This window comes from Bos indicus x Bos taurus, chromosome 13 (assembly GCF_003369695.1).
Source record: "Bos indicus x Bos taurus breed Angus x Brahman F1 hybrid chromosome 13, Bos_hybrid_MaternalHap_v2.0, whole genome shotgun sequence".
Taxonomy (NCBI): domain Eukaryota; kingdom Metazoa; phylum Chordata; class Mammalia; order Artiodactyla; family Bovidae; genus Bos; species Bos indicus x Bos taurus.
In genome coordinates this window covers 53,535,654-53,557,886 of record NC_040088.1, presented here as the reverse complement: position 1 = coordinate 53,557,886, position 22,233 = coordinate 53,535,654, and the positions used below count along the sequence as shown (strand labels likewise).

General features: G+C 44.3%; 1 protein-coding gene across 2 annotated transcripts in view; it reads right to left on the bottom strand.

Annotated features, from left to right (window-relative positions):
* Positions 1–22,233, bottom strand: part of FAM171A1 (family with sequence similarity 171 member A1) — a 131,879-nt gene that overhangs the window by 29,576 nt on the left and 80,070 nt on the right. For both annotated transcript variants that reach the window (XM_027559861.1, XM_027559862.1), the window contains exons 3-4: positions 19,497–19,589; positions 4,386–4,544 (exon numbers count right to left, since the gene is read on the bottom strand). In XM_027559861.1, the coding sequence (XP_027415662.1) occupies positions 4,386–4,544; positions 19,497–19,589 (252 nt within the window). The remainder of the gene's footprint in view (positions 1–4,385; positions 4,545–19,496; positions 19,590–22,233) is intronic.

Below are 22,233 nucleotides of genomic sequence, written 5' to 3'. Positions count from 1 at the left end.
TAAAAGGACACTATTGAAAACTTGCACTTGAAATATTTATGAGTTATTTTGGTTGCCATTGTTATTTTGATCTGTTTAAAAGGAATTTAATATACCAATTATTCTACATTAGAGGCCTTTTCTCCAAGCCAATGGTTTAATGACTATCTACTTTACAGATAAATTGGGGAATGCTTATGAAAGCGGTATTATATTTATACACTTAAGGGATCCATTTGAGAAGAATTTTTCTCCAGTGAAATATAATATATCATACAAAATGTATTCGGTCATAATTTAAAATCTTCCCTTGAATACAATGAAAACACACTGACAGAAAAATTTAAGCTACATTAGAACATAATTTATTGGGTTTCTTATTAAGCTCCTTATATACCTATCTACTTATCAATTAACTACCTGAGTTAATGCAAACCTCCAGTTAGGACTAAATTTAAACATTTAAAACCAATCTAGTGAATTTGAGAGTTTCACCAACCAGTGGTAGCTAACCTCTTTGCAGAGAAATTTCTATACAGCTAATGTTAGCACTTCGGAGAAGGCAATGGCAACCCACTCCAGTACTCTTGCCTGGAAAATCCCATGGACTGAGGGGCCTGGTAGGCTGCAGTCCATGGGGTCGCTAGGAGTCGGACACGACTGAGCGACTTCACTTTATTTTCTCACTTTCATGCATTGGAGAAGGAAATGGCAACCCACTCTAGTGTTCTTGCCTGGAGAATCCCAGGGATGGGGGGCCTGGTGGGCTGCCGTCTCTGGGGTCGCACAGAGTCGGACATGACTGAAGTGACTTAGCAGCAGTAGCAGCAGTAATGTTAGCACTACCTTTTATGATTCACATCTATCTCTGTTTTCCATTGAAGAAAAAGGGATGGAGATAAGGATTTTATCAAAAGGTCCACATCGGAAGCATAGATTCAAGTTCTGAAATCTTTTAACCTGACCATTTCATTGTAGGGTGAAGAGAACCAAAACCCAGAATTCACCATCTTTTTTTATCACAACATCCTGTGGACAGAGGACCTAAATGTATCCATTGCCCAAAGGCAACACAGCAGCCAAGCCAGATCTCTCTAGGCTCTGCTGAACTCTCCGGATGAGACAGGACTTAAAGACAGATTAAGTGACCTGACTTTATATAAGCAACTTACAGATAACGTTTTCAGTTAGGTAATGCTGCTTCTTTAAAAAAAAAAAAATTAAAAAGTTTTTTTTGGATGTGGACCATTTTAAAAGTCTTTATTGAATTTGTTACAATATTGCTTCTGTTTTGTTTTTTTTAATTGCTTTGTTTGTTTGGCTTTTTGGCCATGAGGCATGTAGGATCTTAGCTCCCTGATCAGGGGTCGAACCACACCCCCTGCATTGGAAGATGAAGTCTTAACCACTGGACCACCAGGGAAGTCCCCAAGGCTGCTTCTTTCATTAAAACGCCAGGCAGGAAGTCTAACCCCGGAAGCAGCAGGTAGAGCAGAAAAGTACTCCACTCTCACCCTCCATCCTTTCCTTACACTTAACACTGCCTCTTGACTCTTAGAAATGGCATCCCTGTTGTCCCTACTCATCCCCTTTTGAGTCTTCATTTCGTATAATCTTGCACATCCCTGGCCCAGGAAGCCCTAGTCCCAGAACCAGATCTGCTACCAACTAATTATGTGGCCTCCCCCAAGTTATTTCACTCTTCTGGGGTCTGTTGCTCTGAGCTGCAAAACTAAGGAGGTTGGACTAGATGCTTTCTTATGAATCTATAGAAAGAAACAAACTGTACTACAAACATTCAAAGTAAGAACAGCACTGAAGAAAGAAGCATATTCATTTAAAGCAATGTGTACTACCAGGTGCATGAGATTAAACATTCTTTAGAAAGTTCTCTGTTCAAAGACATGGCAAGCAATTATATCTGCTTTCTTGAGGGCTCTCTCCTCTCTCAGTGCTTCCACTCCATACCTTCCAAAGGGCTCTCGACCCCCCCATTTTTCTTATTCTGGAAGCACTCATGCTTTGAAGGGCTACACTGTTTACCTTCCAGCCCTTCTTATGAGACGGCAACTCCTTACAAAACATGGAGTTCTCTATACAAGGACTCTCTCCTTCTTGATGTTCCATCTTGATAGTACCTGACTCCTATCACATCCCAATAAAGACAAGCAGAAGCAGCACCCCAGGACCAAGCTAGGAGGCCGCCGACTCATCACTTAGAACAAAAGGGGTTTTGCCCAGATAGCATCCAAAGTTCTGTTTGGCTTTGCACGTTAGTCATATCACTGACTCCTCTCTGTCTTCCCTTAGTTGCCAGCAGAAGTAATTTCTTAAAAACCCTTGCGAACATCACAGAGCAGGTCTGGGCTTTCTTAGCAACCACAGGGGAAGCATGAGGCTGTGAGGATGCACAGGGAAGAGAAAGTGAGGAAGCAACTGAAAGCTCCACGTGGCTGCATTTCTACAGCTCTGGAAACTCTTTCAAAGTGGTGGCAGGAATAAATAACCCCCCTTAGGACACACCAGGGAAGCCAGTCACTCTCCAATCACACTTATGGTCTCTGTTTACTTCACTGAATTCTACTGATAACCTGCCATCTCACATGGATTAGTGTGGTCCAGGCTCTCACACTAAGTTGAAACCTCTTAGGCGCATTTTATAAAACAGGAGGCAAAGGTGGGGCAGAAGAGAAGCCCCAGTTAATGGGCTGCAGGGGTGCCAAGTGGATACCACGCTGGTGGCTGCCTTTCCTGGGAGGAGGCCTGATTCTTCCTAGGTCAACTGGCCAGTTATTTCAGTGGAAAACAAGCTGAATATAACCTTCCAAAGACTTTCTCTCTTCCCTCTGAAATAACAGAGTGATTTTAAAATAAAACAACTCCTCTAAAATCAATTGTTCTATGTCTTCTCTCTGCCTTACTGTCATCTTGCGTTTTATAATTTATTCAAGACATCTTGGAACTGGAGCACAGAAAAATGACTGAGGTCATCCCGCCAACTTCGGGGTTTTATGATGGAGGCTGGATTGGCGGTTTCATGATGGCCTGATTATTATGTTCCCTGAAATACTATTTCCCTCCCAGGCCTATCCATTTAAATGAAAAGTCAACTTTTTTCCCCAACAATATTCACTTAAGATGAACCATGCAACTCTTCTGGGTGTTGGTGATTGACAATTTATTGCATCATTATCAACACAAACATTCAAGGAAAAAGAAACATTTCTCAAAACAGGTACCACAGAGGGAAGAAAAACAGGTAGCAAATCACCGGGTGACCTTGAACTGTAACCAGACATTTATCCACATTCTACAAAATGGATCATATGTTGCAGGGATGAAAGGCTTTTGCAGGATGATCAGTTTCTGTAAAGCACTAGACGATTAGGCGAAATTCAATCAAAGCATCCCTGGGAAATACAGCAACGTACTCACCTCATGGGATTCAACCCAGAACAGCCTTTGTTTTTCAAGTTTATGTTGTGACTCATGTAAAGTATTGGGGAAAGAGAAAGGGGGAGACAAGAAAATGACTCAGGAATTGAGACTCCACCACCCTTTGTTCACCAGAAGGAGGAACGGGGACCACGTTAGCACGGAGTTCTCTTGAGCGCAAATGGAGGTAAAAGGCAGTCTCTCACCAATAAGGAATTATTACCTGTTTTCTGACTGGTGGCTTTCTGTTTCTGTGATCTTTGAGTTCTGTGAGTCCCGCCGGCATAGGGTGAGAATGACTGAGTGGACTTACAGATCTGCCAGGAGATGATTCAAAATCAACTATAAAGCCTGAACACTTGGCCGAGTGGAAGGCAGAAAGAGCAAGCTCAGAGAAAGGGAGGCTGTGAGAAAAGGCTGGATGGACTCAGCCCCTGCAGTCCAGAGTCTCCCCGCCCTGAAGTGCTCCATGTGCTGGTGGCTGGGGGCGCTGCTGTGCTCCTCTGGGAATCAGATTCAATGCCACCCACCCTTCCCTTTCCAGCTGTAATGTGTGGTGAGTAGGGGTGTACATCTCTGCACAGCTGGGCAGACTGCTCCACCAAAAATGTTCCAGGGGCAAGTGGAGCGAGGTTGAAAACAGGACAGAAAACCTCCAACTCTGATCTGACACTTGAAAAATTCAATGAAAAGAACTTCTGGGAATTAAATATATTTAGGCAGCCAAAGGAGAGCTCAGAGAGGGTGCTTAAGGCAACTGGTCCCAGCAGAAAGGTTCAGCATTTCAAATTCATGAAAATTCAACCCCGCAGTGGTGCAGAATAAATTCCTTAAATGACGGTTTCAGTGCACCAGAACTTGTAGACAGATCTCCCCCTTCTGCACCTCTGGTCCTCTACTTAGAAAGATACAAACACCTATAAAAGATGCAAACACAGATTCCCCCTGCAGAAGACAGATGAGATTGTTACCTGTTCCGTTTCCATCTAATCCTCGCAAATAAGGAAAGCCGTCCACCTCGGAGGGGGAGCTGGCGGCCGTGAGAAAGGCGGTCAGGTCACTGTAGCTGGTGTTCTCCGGCAGCCGCAGGGCTCTTCTCTGGAAGTGCACTCGAGGCTGCGGCCGGGCACCTGCAGATATGAACCTCTGAGTTACCTCCCGGAGAAGCAGTTTCTGTTTTTAGAAAATGCAAACCCCGGACAGGCTCCTCTAAGGTTTCAGCATGGCTCCCCTGCCCCCACTCCTCCCCACATCCCTTCTCATGGCCCATTCACGCGGGGCACAGAGATGTGACAACATGCTATTATGGGGACAGAAATAATAGCCCATTGTCACGTCTGCTTTGACACAGGATGTTATTTAGGTTTTTCACAAAAAGCTCTATTTGTGAGCAGTCTTTTCACTGCCCAGTCTTGGTCTACGGGTAGGGGTATCGTTTTGGGAAAGAGAGTCTACGTAAGTGAAATGAGTAGATGGCAATTAACATCTTGAAACACACAAGGCAAGAGAAATCCTTTGAGACTGTTACAAACACATCCTTAGTCTTCCTAGTAAAATCCAGTCAAAGTGCATAGATCACGATGGAGCAGAGCAGGCGGCAGATGTGCCGCTGGACAAGAAATGCAAAGAACCCACAGTGAAATGTCTCTTGGCCTTCCATCTACTCTGGTGGGTGCATCCAACTCCTGACTATTATGTTACAGATTTTATGATGAGCCTCTTGAACGGATGTGAGAACCACTCCTTCCAGGAAACCCTGTGCAGAAGGATGGCTTGAGCCGACAGCCCCGTTAGACAGTTACCTTGTGACACCATCCGCAGTTTGACTTTGCTCCAGATCTTGTTTTGACTGTAAAACCTGAACGCGTTTTTATCTAATGATGTAGTGAGGGTCACGAGATATAAACGTACTAAATCAGTTTGCACACAATCAGCAAAAAACATCATGAAGACAAAAACTCACAGAGATGGGAGTTGGGAGCATTTACTGATGGAAGTACACATCTCTCTGGGTTAAATAAAGTGATTCCTCAAACACAGTGGTCTGCCCTGATGTTCTGGCCATTGTATAACCTGCTCCAGGCTTGAGGGAGACCATATTTCTCTGTGGTCAGCTGGCTGCTCCCTCTCCTTCCAATTCGTGGTTGTTCTGACACAGCAGCTCTGCCCAGGGCTCATGTTCTTTCACGTCTCCACCAAGGTTCCTTTTCACTCTGGATCAGAAACTTTTAGGGGAGGAATAAGCCTGTCAGGAAGTGTTCTAGGGGAATTCTCTAGTGGTCCAGTGGTTAGGACTTGGCATTTTCACTGCTGAAGATCCAGGTTCAGTCCCTGGTTGGGAAATTCAGATCCTGCAAGCTGCCATAGCATGGCCGAAAACCAACCAAACAAAAACCAGAACTGCTGTCAATAAGGGAGTTCTGGAGCTCCAAGGATCATCTAATCTAAGTCTCTTCCGATAGGTGAGGCCATAAAAGCCCAAATGGGCTCACCAGCAACACAGACTTACGGGGTGGGCTGCCTTGACCATGGATGACTGAGGAGGTCACGATGGTACCCTTACCTCCTGGAAACTACTGACTGCATTTCTCAAATGACTGGTCCTCCATAAACACTGGCCCAGCTCTGGAGCCCAGGGAGCCAGATGCCCAAGCTCGCAATGGTCCTGTTTAATCTGGCTGTTTCCACTGAAGCCAGGTGGACACGCACATCAGTCCTGTTCCATTCCAGACCATTGGTGTCCTTTCCTTACCCCTAAAACACAGCCGTGGTGATGCCCTGGCATCCCTGCTGCTGTGTCGGTTAACTTTCAGCTTGCCTTAGCCTTCTCTCCTCTTCCTCTGATCTCACACCACAGTGATGTCTTCTTGCTGTCCCCTCCTTGGTCTGCACAGAGCTTGGGCGCCTCATGATCTGGGGGTGCTCCATGCATGCTGGGAGCACTGGCCTCACCGGATCCCTCTCCCATCCACCTCCCACACCTTCTGTCTGCCTCTTTCCTTCTTCTCTAAGCTGTCCTCAGAGATTGAAGGTCAAAGCAATCCTTTCTCATCCATCTCCTCACCCTCAACTATATTTCAACATCTTATCCTCCTATTCCCATTTTCTTTTCTTTTTTATTTTTTTGTTAGATAGACACATGACTTTTGGAGTGGTCTCAAACTGCTTGAGCTGCTTTTATTTTTTTAATGTTTTAAAATTAATTTTTATTGGAGTATTGTTGCTTTGGTGGCTCAGTGGTAAAGAATCTGCCTGCCAATGCAGGAGCCACAGAAGATATGGGTTCGAATCCTGGGTCAGAAAGATTCCCTGGAGGAGGGAATGGCCACCCACTCCAGTACTGTTGCCTGAAAAATTCCATGGACAGAGGAGCCTGGCAGGCTACAGTCCATGGGGTTGCAAAGAGCTGGACACGACTGAGCGACTGAGCACAAAGGCACAGAGTTGCTTTACAATGTTGTGTTAGTTTCTGCTGTGCAGCAAAGAGAATCAGCTGTAAGTATACATATAATCCCCTCTTTCTTGGATTTCCCTCCCATTTAGGTCACTATTATTTTTTCAATGATAGTGAACTTTCTGTGATTTGGTTCCCGTTCTCCACTGTTCTTCATTCTAAACAACATTGCTGATGTCTGGGTTTTACACACTGAGAAATGGGAAACTCACTACTAGGAATGAAGGGAGGGCGTGTCTGCAGTGTTAAGGTGCAAAGAGGGGCCGTTTCCTCATGAGGGTCGAGGCAGAAAGCAGAGGCCAGGCTGGTTACCTCAGAACATGGGTCGGGTACCGTGTGCCCCTTCAGACCCCCTGAGATGGGCAGGTTGAGGTCACTATGAAGGCTCCTTTGGCTGAAAGAAACAGAAACCCACTCAGCCTAGACCAAGGAAAAGGGGAGGCTGCTGAAAGATGAAAGGGAATCCTGCTGAGCCCCAGGAAAGCAGTCCAGCCAGGCCTTACGGGGACCAGCCTAGGACCCCGATACCACAACCAGGGCTGTTCCCAGTTCTCAAGCCACTGGGCATTTCATCTCCATTCTTTTTTTTTATATATATTTAAAATTTTAATAAATTGATGCTTTAGTTTTTAAAAGTTCTCCTTAAATTCTATTTAAAAAGGTATTCTTTTCAGATTGAGGGGGTTTTAAATAGGTGACTCCTTTTGTCATTGGTTCCTCATTTTTCTTTTTTTTTGGCCACATCTCTTAGCATGTGGAACTTCTCTGACCAGGAATCAAACCCACATCCCCTGCAGTGGAAGCGTGGAGTCTTAATCTTACTGGACTGCCAGGGAAGCCCCAGTTCCTTATTTTTTAAAATTAAAGTACAATTGATTCACAATATTATGATAGCCTCAGGTGAACAGAAAGGTGATTGAGTTATACATATATAAGTTTTTCAGGTTATTTTCCATTATAGGTTCTTACAAGATATTGAATAGTATTCCCTGTTATATAGTAAATCCTTGACGCTTATCTATTTTATATATAGTAATGTGCATCTGTTAATCCCAAACTCCGAGTTTACCCCCACCCACCTCTTTCCCCTTTGGTAACCATAAGTTTGTTTTTGATGTCTGTGAGTCTATTTCTGTTTTGTAAACAGATTCATTTGTATTATTTGTTAGATTCCACATATAAGTTACATCATAGGTCATCCAATTCTGAATCCTCCTGTCTCTGTCTCTCTGCGTGTCTACTTCTCTCTGCCTCTGTGTCTCTGTGTGTCTGTCTCTGCCTCACTCTCGTGCCTGCTCTTACTCCCCGGCTCATCGTGCATTTCCCTGGGAGCTGCATCTCTCCCCTCCTCTCTGCCCCTGCTGCCTTCCTTCCCTTTTCTGTGCAGGAGAAACTGCTCCTAGGCCAGACATGCGTGTCTGTTTTTGGTGGCAGGAGGAGTACTGGGGGGGAGCACAGAAGGGCGATGTGGAGGCAGGTTTCCTAGAAGGAGATGTGGCTGGTCCAGCTACTTTGACACACGCTGTGACCAGCACGCACTGATACCTGTGGGGGATCAAACATAGTCCTCCCAGGAGAAAAGGCAAGACCTCTGCCTGGTGAAACGACCAAAGAAACATCTAAGGAGTATAAGGGTTGAAATATTCTAAGCCACAGTGCAAATACAATCTAAAGTGGGTGTGTGTAGGCTGGGCAGGGAATGGTATGTTCTTAAGCCTAAATTTATGTATGAAAGCTGCTACGTTCCCACACTTTTCAGGAAGGACTGGACTGGGTGTGGATGGATGGTGGAGGGGGACAGGGCTGTTTCTCTTCTGTGGATGTCCCTCCCCCACACTCCCCACAGCAGCTGCTTCAAACATCCGCTGTTCTTCTCAAACTTGGGGCTCGACTGCCATCCCCCAAATGCTCATACCCAACTGTACTGAAAACACCAGCAAACCACTTCTGTCTGCACTTCAAAACCTTTCTTCCATCACCTCTGCTGCCTTTCTAGCCCTGCCCTCCCCCAAGGTCAACCCAAGTATTCTGACTTTTGCTTGTTTTATTGTAAGACTTGTTATTTGACCAGTTTTTCTGGACTTCATCAAAAGTCTCTCTCTCTAGGGGCTTTTCTTCCCCAGTCAACACATATATTCCTTAGTTTCTCATTGAGAACAATGAGACACGACTTTCACTCTGTTCTCCCCATCAGTCTCCTCTCCTTCCACCCAATGCCCAGGGACGTGGCTTTCACCCTCAGTGCACGCTGCCCTTGGAAATGTCAACTGACGACTGCATAATCTGCAAACCCTGTGACCCTCGCTCGCCTTCACCCCTCCAGCCCTTCACAATGGGGTGCACTGTTCCCCACCCCCGCCAGCAGCCCTCCCTGCTGGCGGTGGCGGTCCTGCCCTCTGCTCTCTGCAGAGTCGCAGGCCTTTGCTCTACGAGTGCTTTCTTTTCCTCCTACTTCTGAGGAGAGATCCTGAAGGCTCAGCACAGTTGCCTCTGCCTGTTCCTGACTCTCTCCTGACTTGTCGCCCTTGCTGCAGCCTCACAGTTACCTTCCTGTCCTGCCGGGGACTCTGCTAAGCTCCATGCCTTTTCAGCACCTCGACCTGGATGCCCACCAGGCACTAAAACCATCACTACCTTCTCTCCCACTTGACAAAGACCTACTCCCCCCAACACCCAGGTGTGATTCCGGGTTGTCAAAATTGTTTTCCCTCTCTACTCTTCTGCACATTCATTCAAGGGACTGCCCCATCTTCCCTTATCAATGTTTCTAGCATTGTCTTTTCCTTCCATTCTGCCTCCACCCTACATGATCTTATACCATCCCTGCCTTCAACTATCACAAAAGTCTCCTAACTTCCCTGTGCTCTAGCCTCATCCCTTTCCTGCCTCATCTATTGATGATTCTCAAATTCTGCTTTGACCATGACCTTACCCTACCTGGAAACTTTCAATGGATCCACCACTTCCAAAATTAATAAAGGAGGCAACAAATCAGAGACCAACGTAGACTCAAACTACAGCTCCACTTATGAGAGGTGAAGTTCAGCGCTTTAGGATTTACAAAGTTCTGGTACACACATTATTTCACGTAGTAATCTGTGTATGCTATACTCAGTCACTCAGTCATGTCTGACTCTTTGCGACCCCAAGGACTGTAGCCCGTCAGGCTGCTCTGTCCAAGGGATTTTCCCGGCAAGAATACTGAAGCACTGGAGAAGTGATTCTCCAGGATGAAGAAGATGTGGTACATATATATGATGGGATATTACTCAGCCATAGAAAAGAACGAAATGAGGCCATCTGCAACAACACGGATGGACCTGGAGATTATCATACTGAGTGAAGTTAAGTCAGACATAGAAAGATAAATATATGATACAGCTTTTATGTGGAATCTAAAAAATAAAATAAATGAATGACTATAACAAAACAGAAACAGACTCAAGATACACAGAACGAACTAGTGGTTTCCAGTAGAGACAGGGAAGGGGGGAGGGGCAAAATAAGGGTAGGAGATTAAGAGGTATAATTGCTAGGTATAAAACAAATAAGTACAAGGATATAAGATACAGCATAGGGAATATAGATTATATTGCATAATAACTTCAAGTGGAGTATCACTATGTTGTACATCGAAACTAATTTAACACTGTAAATCAACTATACTTCAATTTTTTAAAAAAGGAGGAAAAAAATGCAATTTGCAAGCACTCTGTGACAAGGAGCGTATTTATGGATCCAGCCTCTGGTGGTAAGAGCCCTCTGTTAATCGGTGCCTATGTTGGCCCTTCTGCTTCACCACACTGTTAACTTGAAACTGCTGCAGGCTTTCTGTATAAAACGCTGTCAACAATGACTGGAGGAGGGAATAGCAAACCACGTCAGTATTCGTGCCTTGAGAACCCTATGAACAGTATGAAAAGGCAACAATGATAAGACAACCGCTTTCCTGACTTTCCAAACGAAACTGAGTGCTAAGTCGTTTCCATTGGAAACATGTGCTTACTTTGAACCATGTGTGCATGTGTGCCTGTATGTGCACACGCGCGCGTGTGTGTGAGAGAGAGAGCAAGAGAGACAGAGAGAGAGAAAGCAATCTCCATAGTTCCACCTGGTCTGATGAGAACGGTTTTAGGGTGTATGCGGTCTGAATTTAGATACCTACCTACAGATAGGAAAACAAGTGAGCGTCAGCAGTCTTTTTATTGTTCAAGGAAAATGCTCATTAACCATGAGCTTATTCTATTTTATTTGGTTGTAAACATTTCAAAACAAAACTTCACCTGAAGCATTAAATCTTGCTAATGAGAACACCTCTGCTTCTCTCATCTCCATCTCTCAGCCAGTGGCCTTCATTCTTTCAAATCTTTTGCTCTAGTGTCACATAAAACCAAACAACGGGGCATCACCCCAAACTATGCACACAACACGTGTGAGGCTCTGTCACCAAACTGTCATCTCACCATCTCCCCCTTCCTCTGGGGGAGTCTGACACATAACATCTAGGCAACACAAAAATTCAAATGGCTGACAGCACTTACATTTCTGACTGGCAAGAGTTTATTTTTTTGCTCCTCTGACTCCATTTAAAAAATAAAGAAATGCACCTACACTTGACTAGTTTGAGAATAAAAATTTGAATATAACATTTAGAAATTCAGTTTATATTGGTTTTTCACAACAGAACTGCAAAGACCAAAAATGATCTACATAAGGTTCTCCTTCCAGCTGGTAAGAAAACAAGAAACAAGATCACCTAGTGTTATCCTGCTACGTCTGTACTCTACTGAGACAAGGAAAGGTACAACTAGTACAACTCAAAAAGTAAGGTGAACTTAAACATTAACAAAGTGTAGACAATCTTTATGGAGAAGGCAATGGCACCCCACTCCAGTACTCTTGCCTGGAAAGTCCCATGGACGGAGGAGCCTGGTGGGCTGCAGTCCATGGGGTCTCAGAGTCAGACATGACTGAGCAACTTCACTTTCACTTTTCACTTTCATGCATTGGAGAAGGAAATGGCAACCCACTCCAGTGATCTTGCCTGGAGAATCCCAGGGACGGGGGAGCCTGGTGGGCTGCCGTCTATGGGGTCGCACAGAGTTGGACACGACTGAAGTGACTTAGCAGACAATTTTTAAAAGCTGGAATGCAAATGAGAAAGGGAAAGGGAGAAATAAATGGTTCTCAGTTTCTGGTTACATAAAAGAGGGAAGTGATACAGCAGACTGAATAAATTAATCATAACAAAAACTACCTGGATGTCTTACATCCCTAGGCTTATAATATGACCAAACTTCTTGCTCCTTAGAGAGAGAGAGAGAGCAATTCTAATACTCTGGCTGTGTGTCTGTGTGCATGTGGGTACCGATGAACTGTCCTCCTCTTAGCAGCCATGACAAAGCAAATAATTAACTGTAGCATGAGCGATCTATACAGGAAGTACAAAAAGCAGTGGGATCTGGATGGATTTTTAAATATACATTTACTCAACCTTTCAATGAACTGCTCATTGTATACCGATACTAAAGTGGGCATGGGGCCAGGCCCTGGGAGTGTAAGGTGAATATGACCCCTTCCTCACTCTTCAGGTTTTTCAGTTTTGTCTGGGAGCTAAGACAATACTGCCAGATATGGCAGGAAGGGTGGTTTTGTGAAAAGATACAGAACCCTCAGCTGGAGGGCTGTTTTAATTCTCCTTCCTGGTTACTGATAAGGAATGAAGGGGGCATAAGGGAGGCAGGGATGGGTGGAATCCAAGGTTGGAGCCAGAAGGTGTGGAAGGCACATGGATGCCTAGTTCTGGGTTTAGGGAAGCTCTGGGACCATGTGGCAGGAGTTGGTGAATTTCACTTGAATGCTGTGCCATTAACAAGACTCCATGAATCCCCAGTCTGCTGCTTTCTGCTACAGCCAGCTCCCTTTTGGGATTCATACTTTCTGTTCCCTTTGAATCTGGGCTTGTAGGTGGCCTGGTATGATCACAGATCTGTTGCATCTCATGATTCTATCATTAGCTAAGATCCTCACCTCTTCTGGGTTCTTAGTTCAATTCTAAGAAAAGGAAGAGAGAGAAGAACTTGGGTTGGGGAGATCTACTGGAAAGGAAATGGCAACCCACTTCAGTGTTTTTGCCTGGAAAAATCCCATGGATAGAGGTGCCTGGCGGGGTTGCAAAGAGTTGGACATGACTGAGCAACTAAGCATAGACACATGGGCTTGAATACTTGCCCACTAAAGAGTGGGAGATCTCTAGTCTACTCTAGGAGATCAAACCAGTCAATCCTAAAGGAAATCAACCCTGAGTATTCATTGGAAGGACTGATGCTGAAGCTGAAGCTCCAATACTTTGGCCACCTGATGCAAAGAGCTGACTCATTGGAAAAGACTGTGATGCTGGGAAAGACTGAAGGCAGGAGGAGAAGGGGATGACAAAAGATGAGCTAGTTGGATAGTATCAGTGACTCAATGGATATATGAGTTTGAGCAAACTCTGGGAAATGATGAAGGACAGGGAAGCCTGGCGTGCTGCAGCCCATGGCTTCACAAAGAGTCAGAACACAACTGGCAACCGAACAACAACACAGAATGGGAGAAAACAGTGGTGTGGGGGTTAGAGGGGATGAAATAGCCATCTTGGAGAGTCGGAAAACAAGTAACTCCTCCAGCTGCATGTTCTGCTGTGGCCATGAGTGGCTGAGTCACCCAGGGTCAGAAGTTATTTATTCAGGCAAAGATGGCAGTATTACTCACAAAAGCCAAGACACAGAAACAATGGAAGTGTCCACTGATGGATGAATGGATACAGGAAGTGTATGTATGTGTATATATGTATATGTATACACACACACACACACATATATGCAGTGGAATATTATTCAGCCATAAAAGGAAGGAAATTCTGCCATTTGGGTCAACGTGGATAGACCCTGAGGACATCATGTTAGACATTATGACTGAAATAAATCAGTCAGAGAAATCAGCCAGAGAAAGACAATAAATCAGTCAGAGAAAGACAATATTGTATGATTTCACCTATAAGTGGAATTAGAATGGTAGCCAAAGGCAGGAGGCAGGGGGTGAGAAGAACAGATAAAGGTGGTCAAAGGCACAAACCTCCAGTTATAAGATGAATATGTTCTGGGGATGTAATACATGGCCTGGTGTCTGCAGCAGACTTGGGTATGGTATAAGCTTGGAGGAGGAGGTCACCATTAACCCCACCATAGAGCTGCCAGAACTTACACAAGACTGGGGAAACAAGACTCTTGGTGGGCACAAACAGAATCTGTGTGTACCAGGACCCAGGAGAAAGGAGCAGTGACCCCACAAGAGACTGACCCAGACATGCCTGTGAGTGTCCGGGAGTCTCTGGTGGAGGCATGGGTTGGTGGTGGCCTGCTGCAGGGTTGGGGGCACCGAGTGTAGCAATGCATGCATGGGACCTTTTGAAGGAAGTTGCCATTATTTTCACTACCTCCACCATAGTATGGCCCCAGGTAAATAACAGGTCAAGTCAGTCTTGGGAAGCATCACTATGAACAAAGCTAGTGGAGGTGATGGAATTCCAGTTGAGCTATTTCAAATCCTAAAAGATGATGCTGTGAAAGTGCTGCACTCAATATGCCAGCAAATTTGGAAAACTCAGCAGTGGCCACAGGACTGGAAAAGGTCCGTTTTCATTCCAATCCCAAAGAAAGGCAATGCCAAAGAATGCTCAAACTACTGCACAACTGCACTCATCTCACACGCTAGTAAAGTAATGCTCAAAATTCTCAAAGCCAGGCTTCAGCAATATGTGAACTGTGAACTTCCAGATGTTCAAGCTGGTTTTAGAAAAGGCAGAAGAACCAGAGATCAAACTGCCAACATCTGCTGGATCATCGAAAAAGCAAGAAGAGTTCCATAAAAAATCTACTTCTGCTTTATTGACTATGCCAAAGCCTTTGACTGTGTGGATCACAGTAAAGTGTGGAAAATTCTGAAAGAGATGGGAATACCAGACCACCTAACCTGCCTCTTGAGTAAACCTATATGCAGGTCAGGAAGCAACAGTTAGAACTGGACACGGAAAAACAGACTGGTTCCAAATAGGAAAAGGAGTACGTCAAGGCCGTATATTGTCACTCTGCTTATTTAACTTATATGCAGAGTACATCATGAGAAATGCTGGGCTGGATGAAGCACAAGCTGGAATCAAGATTGCCGGGAGAAATGTCAACAACCTCAGACATGCAGATGATACCATCCTTATGGCATAAAGTGAAGAAAAACTAAAGAGCCTCTTGATGAAAGTGAAAGAGGAGAGTGAAAAAGTTGGTTTAAAGCTCAACATTCAAAAAACTAAGATCACGGCAACTGGTCCCATCACTTCATGGCAAATAGATGGGGAAATGGTGGAAATGGTGTCAGACTTTATTTTTCTGGGCTCCAAAATCACTGCATATTGTGATTGCAGACATGAAATTAAAAAACGGTTACTCCTTGGAAGGAAAGTTTTGACTAACCTAGACAGTATATTAAAAAGCAGAGATTTTACTTTGCCAAAAAGGTCCATCTTGTCAGTTCAGTTCAGTTCAGTCGCGTCCAACTCCTTGTGACCCCATGAACTGCAGCACGCCAGGGCTCCCTGTCCATCACCAACTCCCGGAGTTTACCCAAACTCATGTCCATTGAGTCAGTGATGCCACCCAACCGTCTCATCCTTTGTCGTCCCCTTCTCCTCCTGCCCTCAAATCTTTCTCAGCATCAGGGTCTTTTCAAATGAGTCAGCTCTTTGCATCAAGTGGCCAAAGTACTAGAGTTTCAGCTTCAAGGCTACGGTTTTTCCAGTAGTCATGTATGGATTTGAGAGTTGGACTATAAAGACAGCTGAGCACCAAAGAATTGATGCTTTTGGCCTGGCGTGCTGTGGTTCATGGGGTCGCAAAGAGTCGACGTGACTGAGTGGCTGAACTGAACTGAACTGATTGTATATTTGACAGATGCTAAGAGAGTAGATCTTAAAAGTTCTCATCACAAGAAAAAACTGTGTGATAATGGATGTTAAGTAGACTTATGGTGGTGATCACTGTATAATATATACACATATCAAATCATTGAAGATATATGTCTTAGTTCAGTCGCTCAGTCGTGTCTGACTCTTTGCGACCCCATGAATTGCAGCATGCCATGCCTCCCTGTCCATCACCAACTCCCGGAGTTCACTCAAACTCACGTCCATCGAGTTGGTGATGCCATCCAGCCATCTCATCCTCTGTCGTCCCCTTCTCCTCCTGCCCCAGTCCCTCCCAGCATCAGAGTCTTTTCCAATGAGTCAACTCTTCACATGAGGTGGCCAAGGTACTGGAGTTTCAGCTTTAGTATCATTCCTTCCAAAGAACACTCAGGGCTGATCTCCTTTAGAATGGACTGGTTGGATCTTCTTGCAGTCCAAGGGACTCTCAAGAGTCTTCTCCAATACCACAGTTCAAAAGCATCAATTCTTCGGTGCTCAGCTTTCTTCATAGTCCAACTCTCACATCCATACACGACCACAGGAAAAACCATAACCTTGACTAGATGGACCTTTGTTGGCAAAGTAATGTTTCTGCTTTTGAATATGCTATCTAGGTTGGTCATAACTTTCCTTCCAAGGAGTAAGCGTCTTTTAATTTCATGGCTGCAATCACAATATGCAGTGATTTTGGAGCCCCCCAAAATAAAGTCTGACACTGTTTCCACTGTTTCCCCATCTATTTCTCATGAAGTGATGGGACCAGATGCCATGATCTTCGTTTTCTGAATGTTGAGCTTTAAGTCAACTTTTTCACTCTCCTCTTTCACTTTCATCAAGAGGCTTTTGAGTTCCTCTTCACTTTCTGCCATAAGGGTGGTGTCATCTGCATATCTGAGGTTATTGATATTTCTCCCAGCAATCTGATTCCAGCTTGTGCTTCCTCTAGCCCAGCGTTTCTCATGATGTACTCTGCATATAAGTTAAATAAGCAGGGTGACAGTATACAGCCTTGACGTACTCCTTTTCCTATTTGGAACCAGTCTGTTGTTTCATATCCAGTTCTAACTGTTGCTTCCTGACCTGCATATAGGTTTCTCAAGAGGCTGGTCAGGTGATCTGGTATTCCCATCTCTTTCAGAATTTTCCACTTTACTGTGATCCACACAGTCAAAGGCTTTGGCATAGTCAGTAAAGCAGAAATAGATGTTCTTCTGGAACTCTTTTGCTTTTTCAATGATCCAGTGGATTTTGGCAATCTGGTTTCTCTGCCTTTTCTAAAACCAGCTTGAACATCTGGAAGTTCACAGTTCACATATTGCTGAAGCCTGGCTTTGAGAATTTTGAGCATTACTTTACTAGTGTGTGAGATGAGTGCAATTGTGCGGTAGTTTGAGCATTCTTTGGCATAAGACTGGAGGTGGGGAACCATTATACTTCCGTTGTGAAACAACAATGGAAAAGGTAATTAAGGAGAAACTGGAGGTCCCAAGCCCAACAGCCCCCACTGTGGTCCTGATGTGAAAGGATGCTGAGGACTCAGGCCTAGTTCTGCTGTCTCTTAGGAGAAAAGCAGGAGATGACTTAGGGCTCACTGCAGATGACATTAAAATCTATATATCTATTCCTGTTATCTCTCCCAAACTCAGTTCACATATGCTCCCAGACATTTCTCCTTATTTCTCTTTACACACGTCATCTAAGAGCAGCATGTTAACCTCCTTGTTTGTTCCCACAGCTATGCAATAAAAAAAGGAATAAAGTCACCTCACTTGGAGGTGGCACATGGATGTGGTTAGGCAGAGAATGATTGGTGTAAATAGTATTAAAATAAAGGAATAAACAAAACAAAGAAAAACAGGGGGCTCCCCAGGTGGCACTAGTGGTAAAGAACCCACCTGCCAATACAGGAGATTGGGAGATTGGGTTCAATCCCTGGGTCGGGAAGATCCCCTGGAGGAGGGCATGGCAACCCACTCCAGTATTCTTCCCTGGGGAATCCCAAGGACACAAGAGCCTGGTGGGCTACAGTCCATGGGGTTGCAGAGTCGGATACGACTGATGCAACTTAGCACAAATAAAAATGGTTTTTCCAGTAGTTATGTATGTATGTGAGAGTTGAACCATAAAGAAGGCTGAGCACCAAAGAACTGATGCTTTTGAACTGTGGTGCTGGAGAAGACTCTTGAGAGTCCCTTGGACTTCAAGGAGATCAAACAAGTCTATTCTAAAGGAAATCAACTGAATATTCATTAGAAGGACTGATACTGAAGCTGAAGCTCCAATATTTGGGCCACCTGATGTGAGGAGCCTATTCACTAGAAAAGACCCTGATGCTAGGAAGAACGGAGGGCAAGAGGAGAAGAGGGTGACAGAGGATGAGATGGTTGGATGGCATCACTGAATCAATGGACATGAGTTTGAGCAAGCTCCAGGAGATAGTAAAGGACAGGGAAGCCTGGTGTTATGCAGTCCATGGGGTCACAAAGAGTTGGACATGACTTAAGGACTGAACAACAACAAAAAGTAAACAAAAAAAAGAATCTGATGAAACATTAAAAGACAGGAAATATCATTCTCAGGCCGGTGGCTAAGATGGAAGAAACCAATCATCTCAGCAAAAAAAAGGTTTGACACAAGTCTGATTCCCAGTTCCAATGCCAGCCCCAAACAAAGGGCAAATTCCACAAACCTTCTCTACCAGATTTTCTGGAAGAGAGGTTAGAGGGGTGAGGTCACATTTACACCACTGCACATGAGATGGGCTAAAAACACAAGGGGATAAGAGATAGAAAAAGGCCACACTTGAATGCCTGGGAATTTTTTGTTTTCTTTTTTGGGTGGGAGGAGAAATTTTTTTTATTGTAAAAAACACCTAATATTAAATTACTCTCTTAACCAGGTTTTTTTTTGGCAGGGGGAGGCATGCTACGTGGGATCTTAGTTTCCCAAACAGATCAAATCTATGTCCCCTGCATTGGGAGCATAGAGTCTTAACCCCACTGGACTGCCAGGCAAGTCCCCATTTAACCAGTTTTATGTGTCCAGTGCACCAATGTGAAGTATATTTGCACTGTTGTGCAACAGATCTCTAGAACTGTCCTGTTTTGCAAAACTGAAACTCTAGGGAGTTTCCTGGGGGTCTAGTGGTTAGGACTTGCATTTCCACTGCAGGGGGTGTGGGTTCAACCCCTGGTCAGGCAACTAAGATCTCACAAGCCACAAGGCCTAGCCAAAAAAATTAAAAACAAACAAAATCCCCTGAAACTCTATATACTCAAATGCTTATGAAACTTTTCAGAGTGACCCTATCCATTGGTCACTGAGGCCCAGGCAGGGTCTGGATTCTGACTCTGGGATGAATTTTCTCACCTTTGAAGAAGAGAGGGACATGGTGTGAAAGAGGGCAGAGCCTCTTACCCCTCTGCACTTCAAGGCTGGGTTGATAACAAACAAGGCCACAGCCAACAGTTTCACCGAAATGCCAATGTGTCCATGCACTTGTAGGGACTAGAGCCATTATGTCCAGCTGTGGACATGCTCGTGGCCATCACTACCTGACTACCCATTCCTCATATTTTAACAGTTGGCCCCAAAGTTACCATCGCTCCTCTTTTTAAGTATCAGACATACCTTGGAATCCTGAGACTATCTGGACAACATCTTCATACACCATCAGGGTAGCGGATCGTTCTGGAAGCAGGCCCAGGCTTAGTGAAGAAAATACTGCGGAAACAAAGATGGATATGAGGAAATTCTGATTTCTAAATCAAAGTGCCCATGCCAATTTTTTAAGTACTCTGCATTCTTTGGACTCTCTGGGTTCAAATCAATCAACAACATTGATTTTTTAGTAATGTGACATAATAATAAATATATATCTTTTCTCTACCTCTGGTTCCTGGCTCAAATTCCTGAGTCACCAGAGTATCTTTCTGATCTGATGAGGAGACTCAGGGTGGCCTCCTGTATGCGGACTGGTCACCAAAAAGATCAAACCATGATAAGAATCTTGGAACTTTCAGGCTCACTTCCCATCATCCAGAGAGAATAGATGGGGTGGAAAGCTCAGTTCATGATTGATCACACCTGCCATAATTGATGAAGCTGCCATGAGAGTCCCAAAGGTACAGGCTTTGGGGAACTTCAAGCTGGTGAGTACATTTATGTGCTAGGAGGGTGGTGCACCTCAGCTCCACAGGGATAGAAGCTCCCATGGCGAGGACCCTTCTGGATCTCACCCTGTTGCACCTCTTCATGTGGCTGTTCATCTGCATCCATTATGATACTTGTTATAAACCAGCAAATGTAAGTCATTGTTTTTCTGAGTTCTGGGAGTCATTATAGTGAAAGAAAGGGAGGGATGCATGGGAACCTCTGATATATAGCTGATTGGTCAGAAGTACAGATGACCACTTAGGGCTTGTGTCTGAATTAGAGGACAGTCTCATGGGACTGAGTCCTTAATCGGTAGCATTTGGGCTAATTTTGGACAGCTATTGTCAGACCCTGATGTTGGGAAAGATTGAAGGCAAGAGGACAAGGGTATGACAGAGGGTGAGATGGTTGGATGGCATCACCACTCAATGGACATGAGTTTAAGCAAGCTCCAGGAGATGGTGAAAGACAGGGAAGCCTGGCGTGCTATAGTCTAGGGGGTCTCAAAGAGTTGGACACAACTGAGTGACTGAACAACTGTCAGAATGGAACTGAATTGTAAGACATCCAGTTGGTATCCAGAGAGGAGGAGAACTGGTTGGTTTGAGAAGAAAACCCACTTACTAAGTGTCAGAATTATCATAAACAGAGAGAAAGGAAAGTTTGTCCTTTAAGTATTGTTAGCAAAAGTCTTTCAAAACTCCATGAGTCCTGCAGTCTCTCATATAACAACTGCTTAGCCTACAACAGTTAACTACATATTTTCTATTCTTTAGAAGTTCTTAGTAAAGTATCTGAACCTCTTCACATTAGGAATCTAATAAAGCTACAATGCACACAGTGTATGTATGTAAAATATTGGATATTAACATTAAAAAAGACTCACAAGTGTGCTTAGGTTAATGGGTACCTCATGATAAAATTTTTTTTCCTCTGTATTTTGGGAACTAATAAGATGACACTTTGCAGGTGGCACTAATGGTAAAGAATCCACCTGCCAATGCAGGAGATGTAACAGATGCCGGTTCAATCCCTGGGTGGGAAAGATCCCTTGGAGTAGGAATTGGCAACCCACTCCAGTATTCTTGCCTGGAAAATTCCATGGAGAGAGGAGCCTGGCGAGCTACAGTCCATGGGATCACAAAGAGTCGGACAAGACTGAAGCAGCTGAACACAAGATGACAGAACTTGTGCTACTTAAAATTCTTGTTTAATTTTAAGTAGACCTCGACTTCCAACCTAAAAATTCACAAAGCCTACATGTTTCTTGGGAATTCCCTGGCTGAACAGTAGTTAGGACTCAGTGCTTTCACTGCCAGGGTCTGGATTCTATCCCTGGTTGAGGAATTAAGATCCTGCATGCTTCAGGGTGTGGCCAGGGAGAAAAACCTACATACTTCTGGGTAGAACATGAATTGAAGAAAAAACCCAAATCAATGTAGTATGGAATAACAATAATCACTAACATTACTGAACCCTCACTGACATGTCAGACTTTATTCTAGGTGGTTTAATTTGGATAATTTATTTAACTTTGAAAACAGCTCTCTGAAAGAGGTATTATTAACATGCCCCTTTGACAGGTAAGGAGACAGGTTTATAGATAAGGAATTAACTTGTCCAAGATCCCAAATCTGGTAAGTAACTGGAGCCAGGATTTGAACTCTGGAGTCTGACCTTCACCTCTACGCTTCACAGACTTAAGTTCAAAGCCTCTTAGACTCCATCCAGGCCTAAGTTCCTATGTCAGTTTCTGCCATACATTAACATGAATCAGCCATAGGTATCTGTGTATCCATCATTCACATTGAACAGATGTCATATTTGCTTCAGATTCAAGCCACTTAATCGTGTCTGATTCTTTGGGACCCCGTGGACTGTAGCGGGCTGCCATTTCCTTCTCCAGGGGATCTTCCTGACCCAGGGATCGAACTCACATCTCCTGTATTGCAGGCAGATTCTTTACCTGCTGAGCCAATGGGGAAGATTGAATCAGCCATAGGTATACATATGTTACCTCCCTCTTGAACTTCCCTCCCACCTCCCATCCCATCCCACCTCTCTAGGTTGTCACAGAATACCAGTTTGAGCTCCCTGAGTCATATAGCAAATTTCCACTGGCTATCTATTTCACATATGGTAATGTACATGTTCCCATTGAGAGAGTAGTCTCTACATTTAAAGAGGAAGAAAGTAAGGCCTAGAGAGGTAA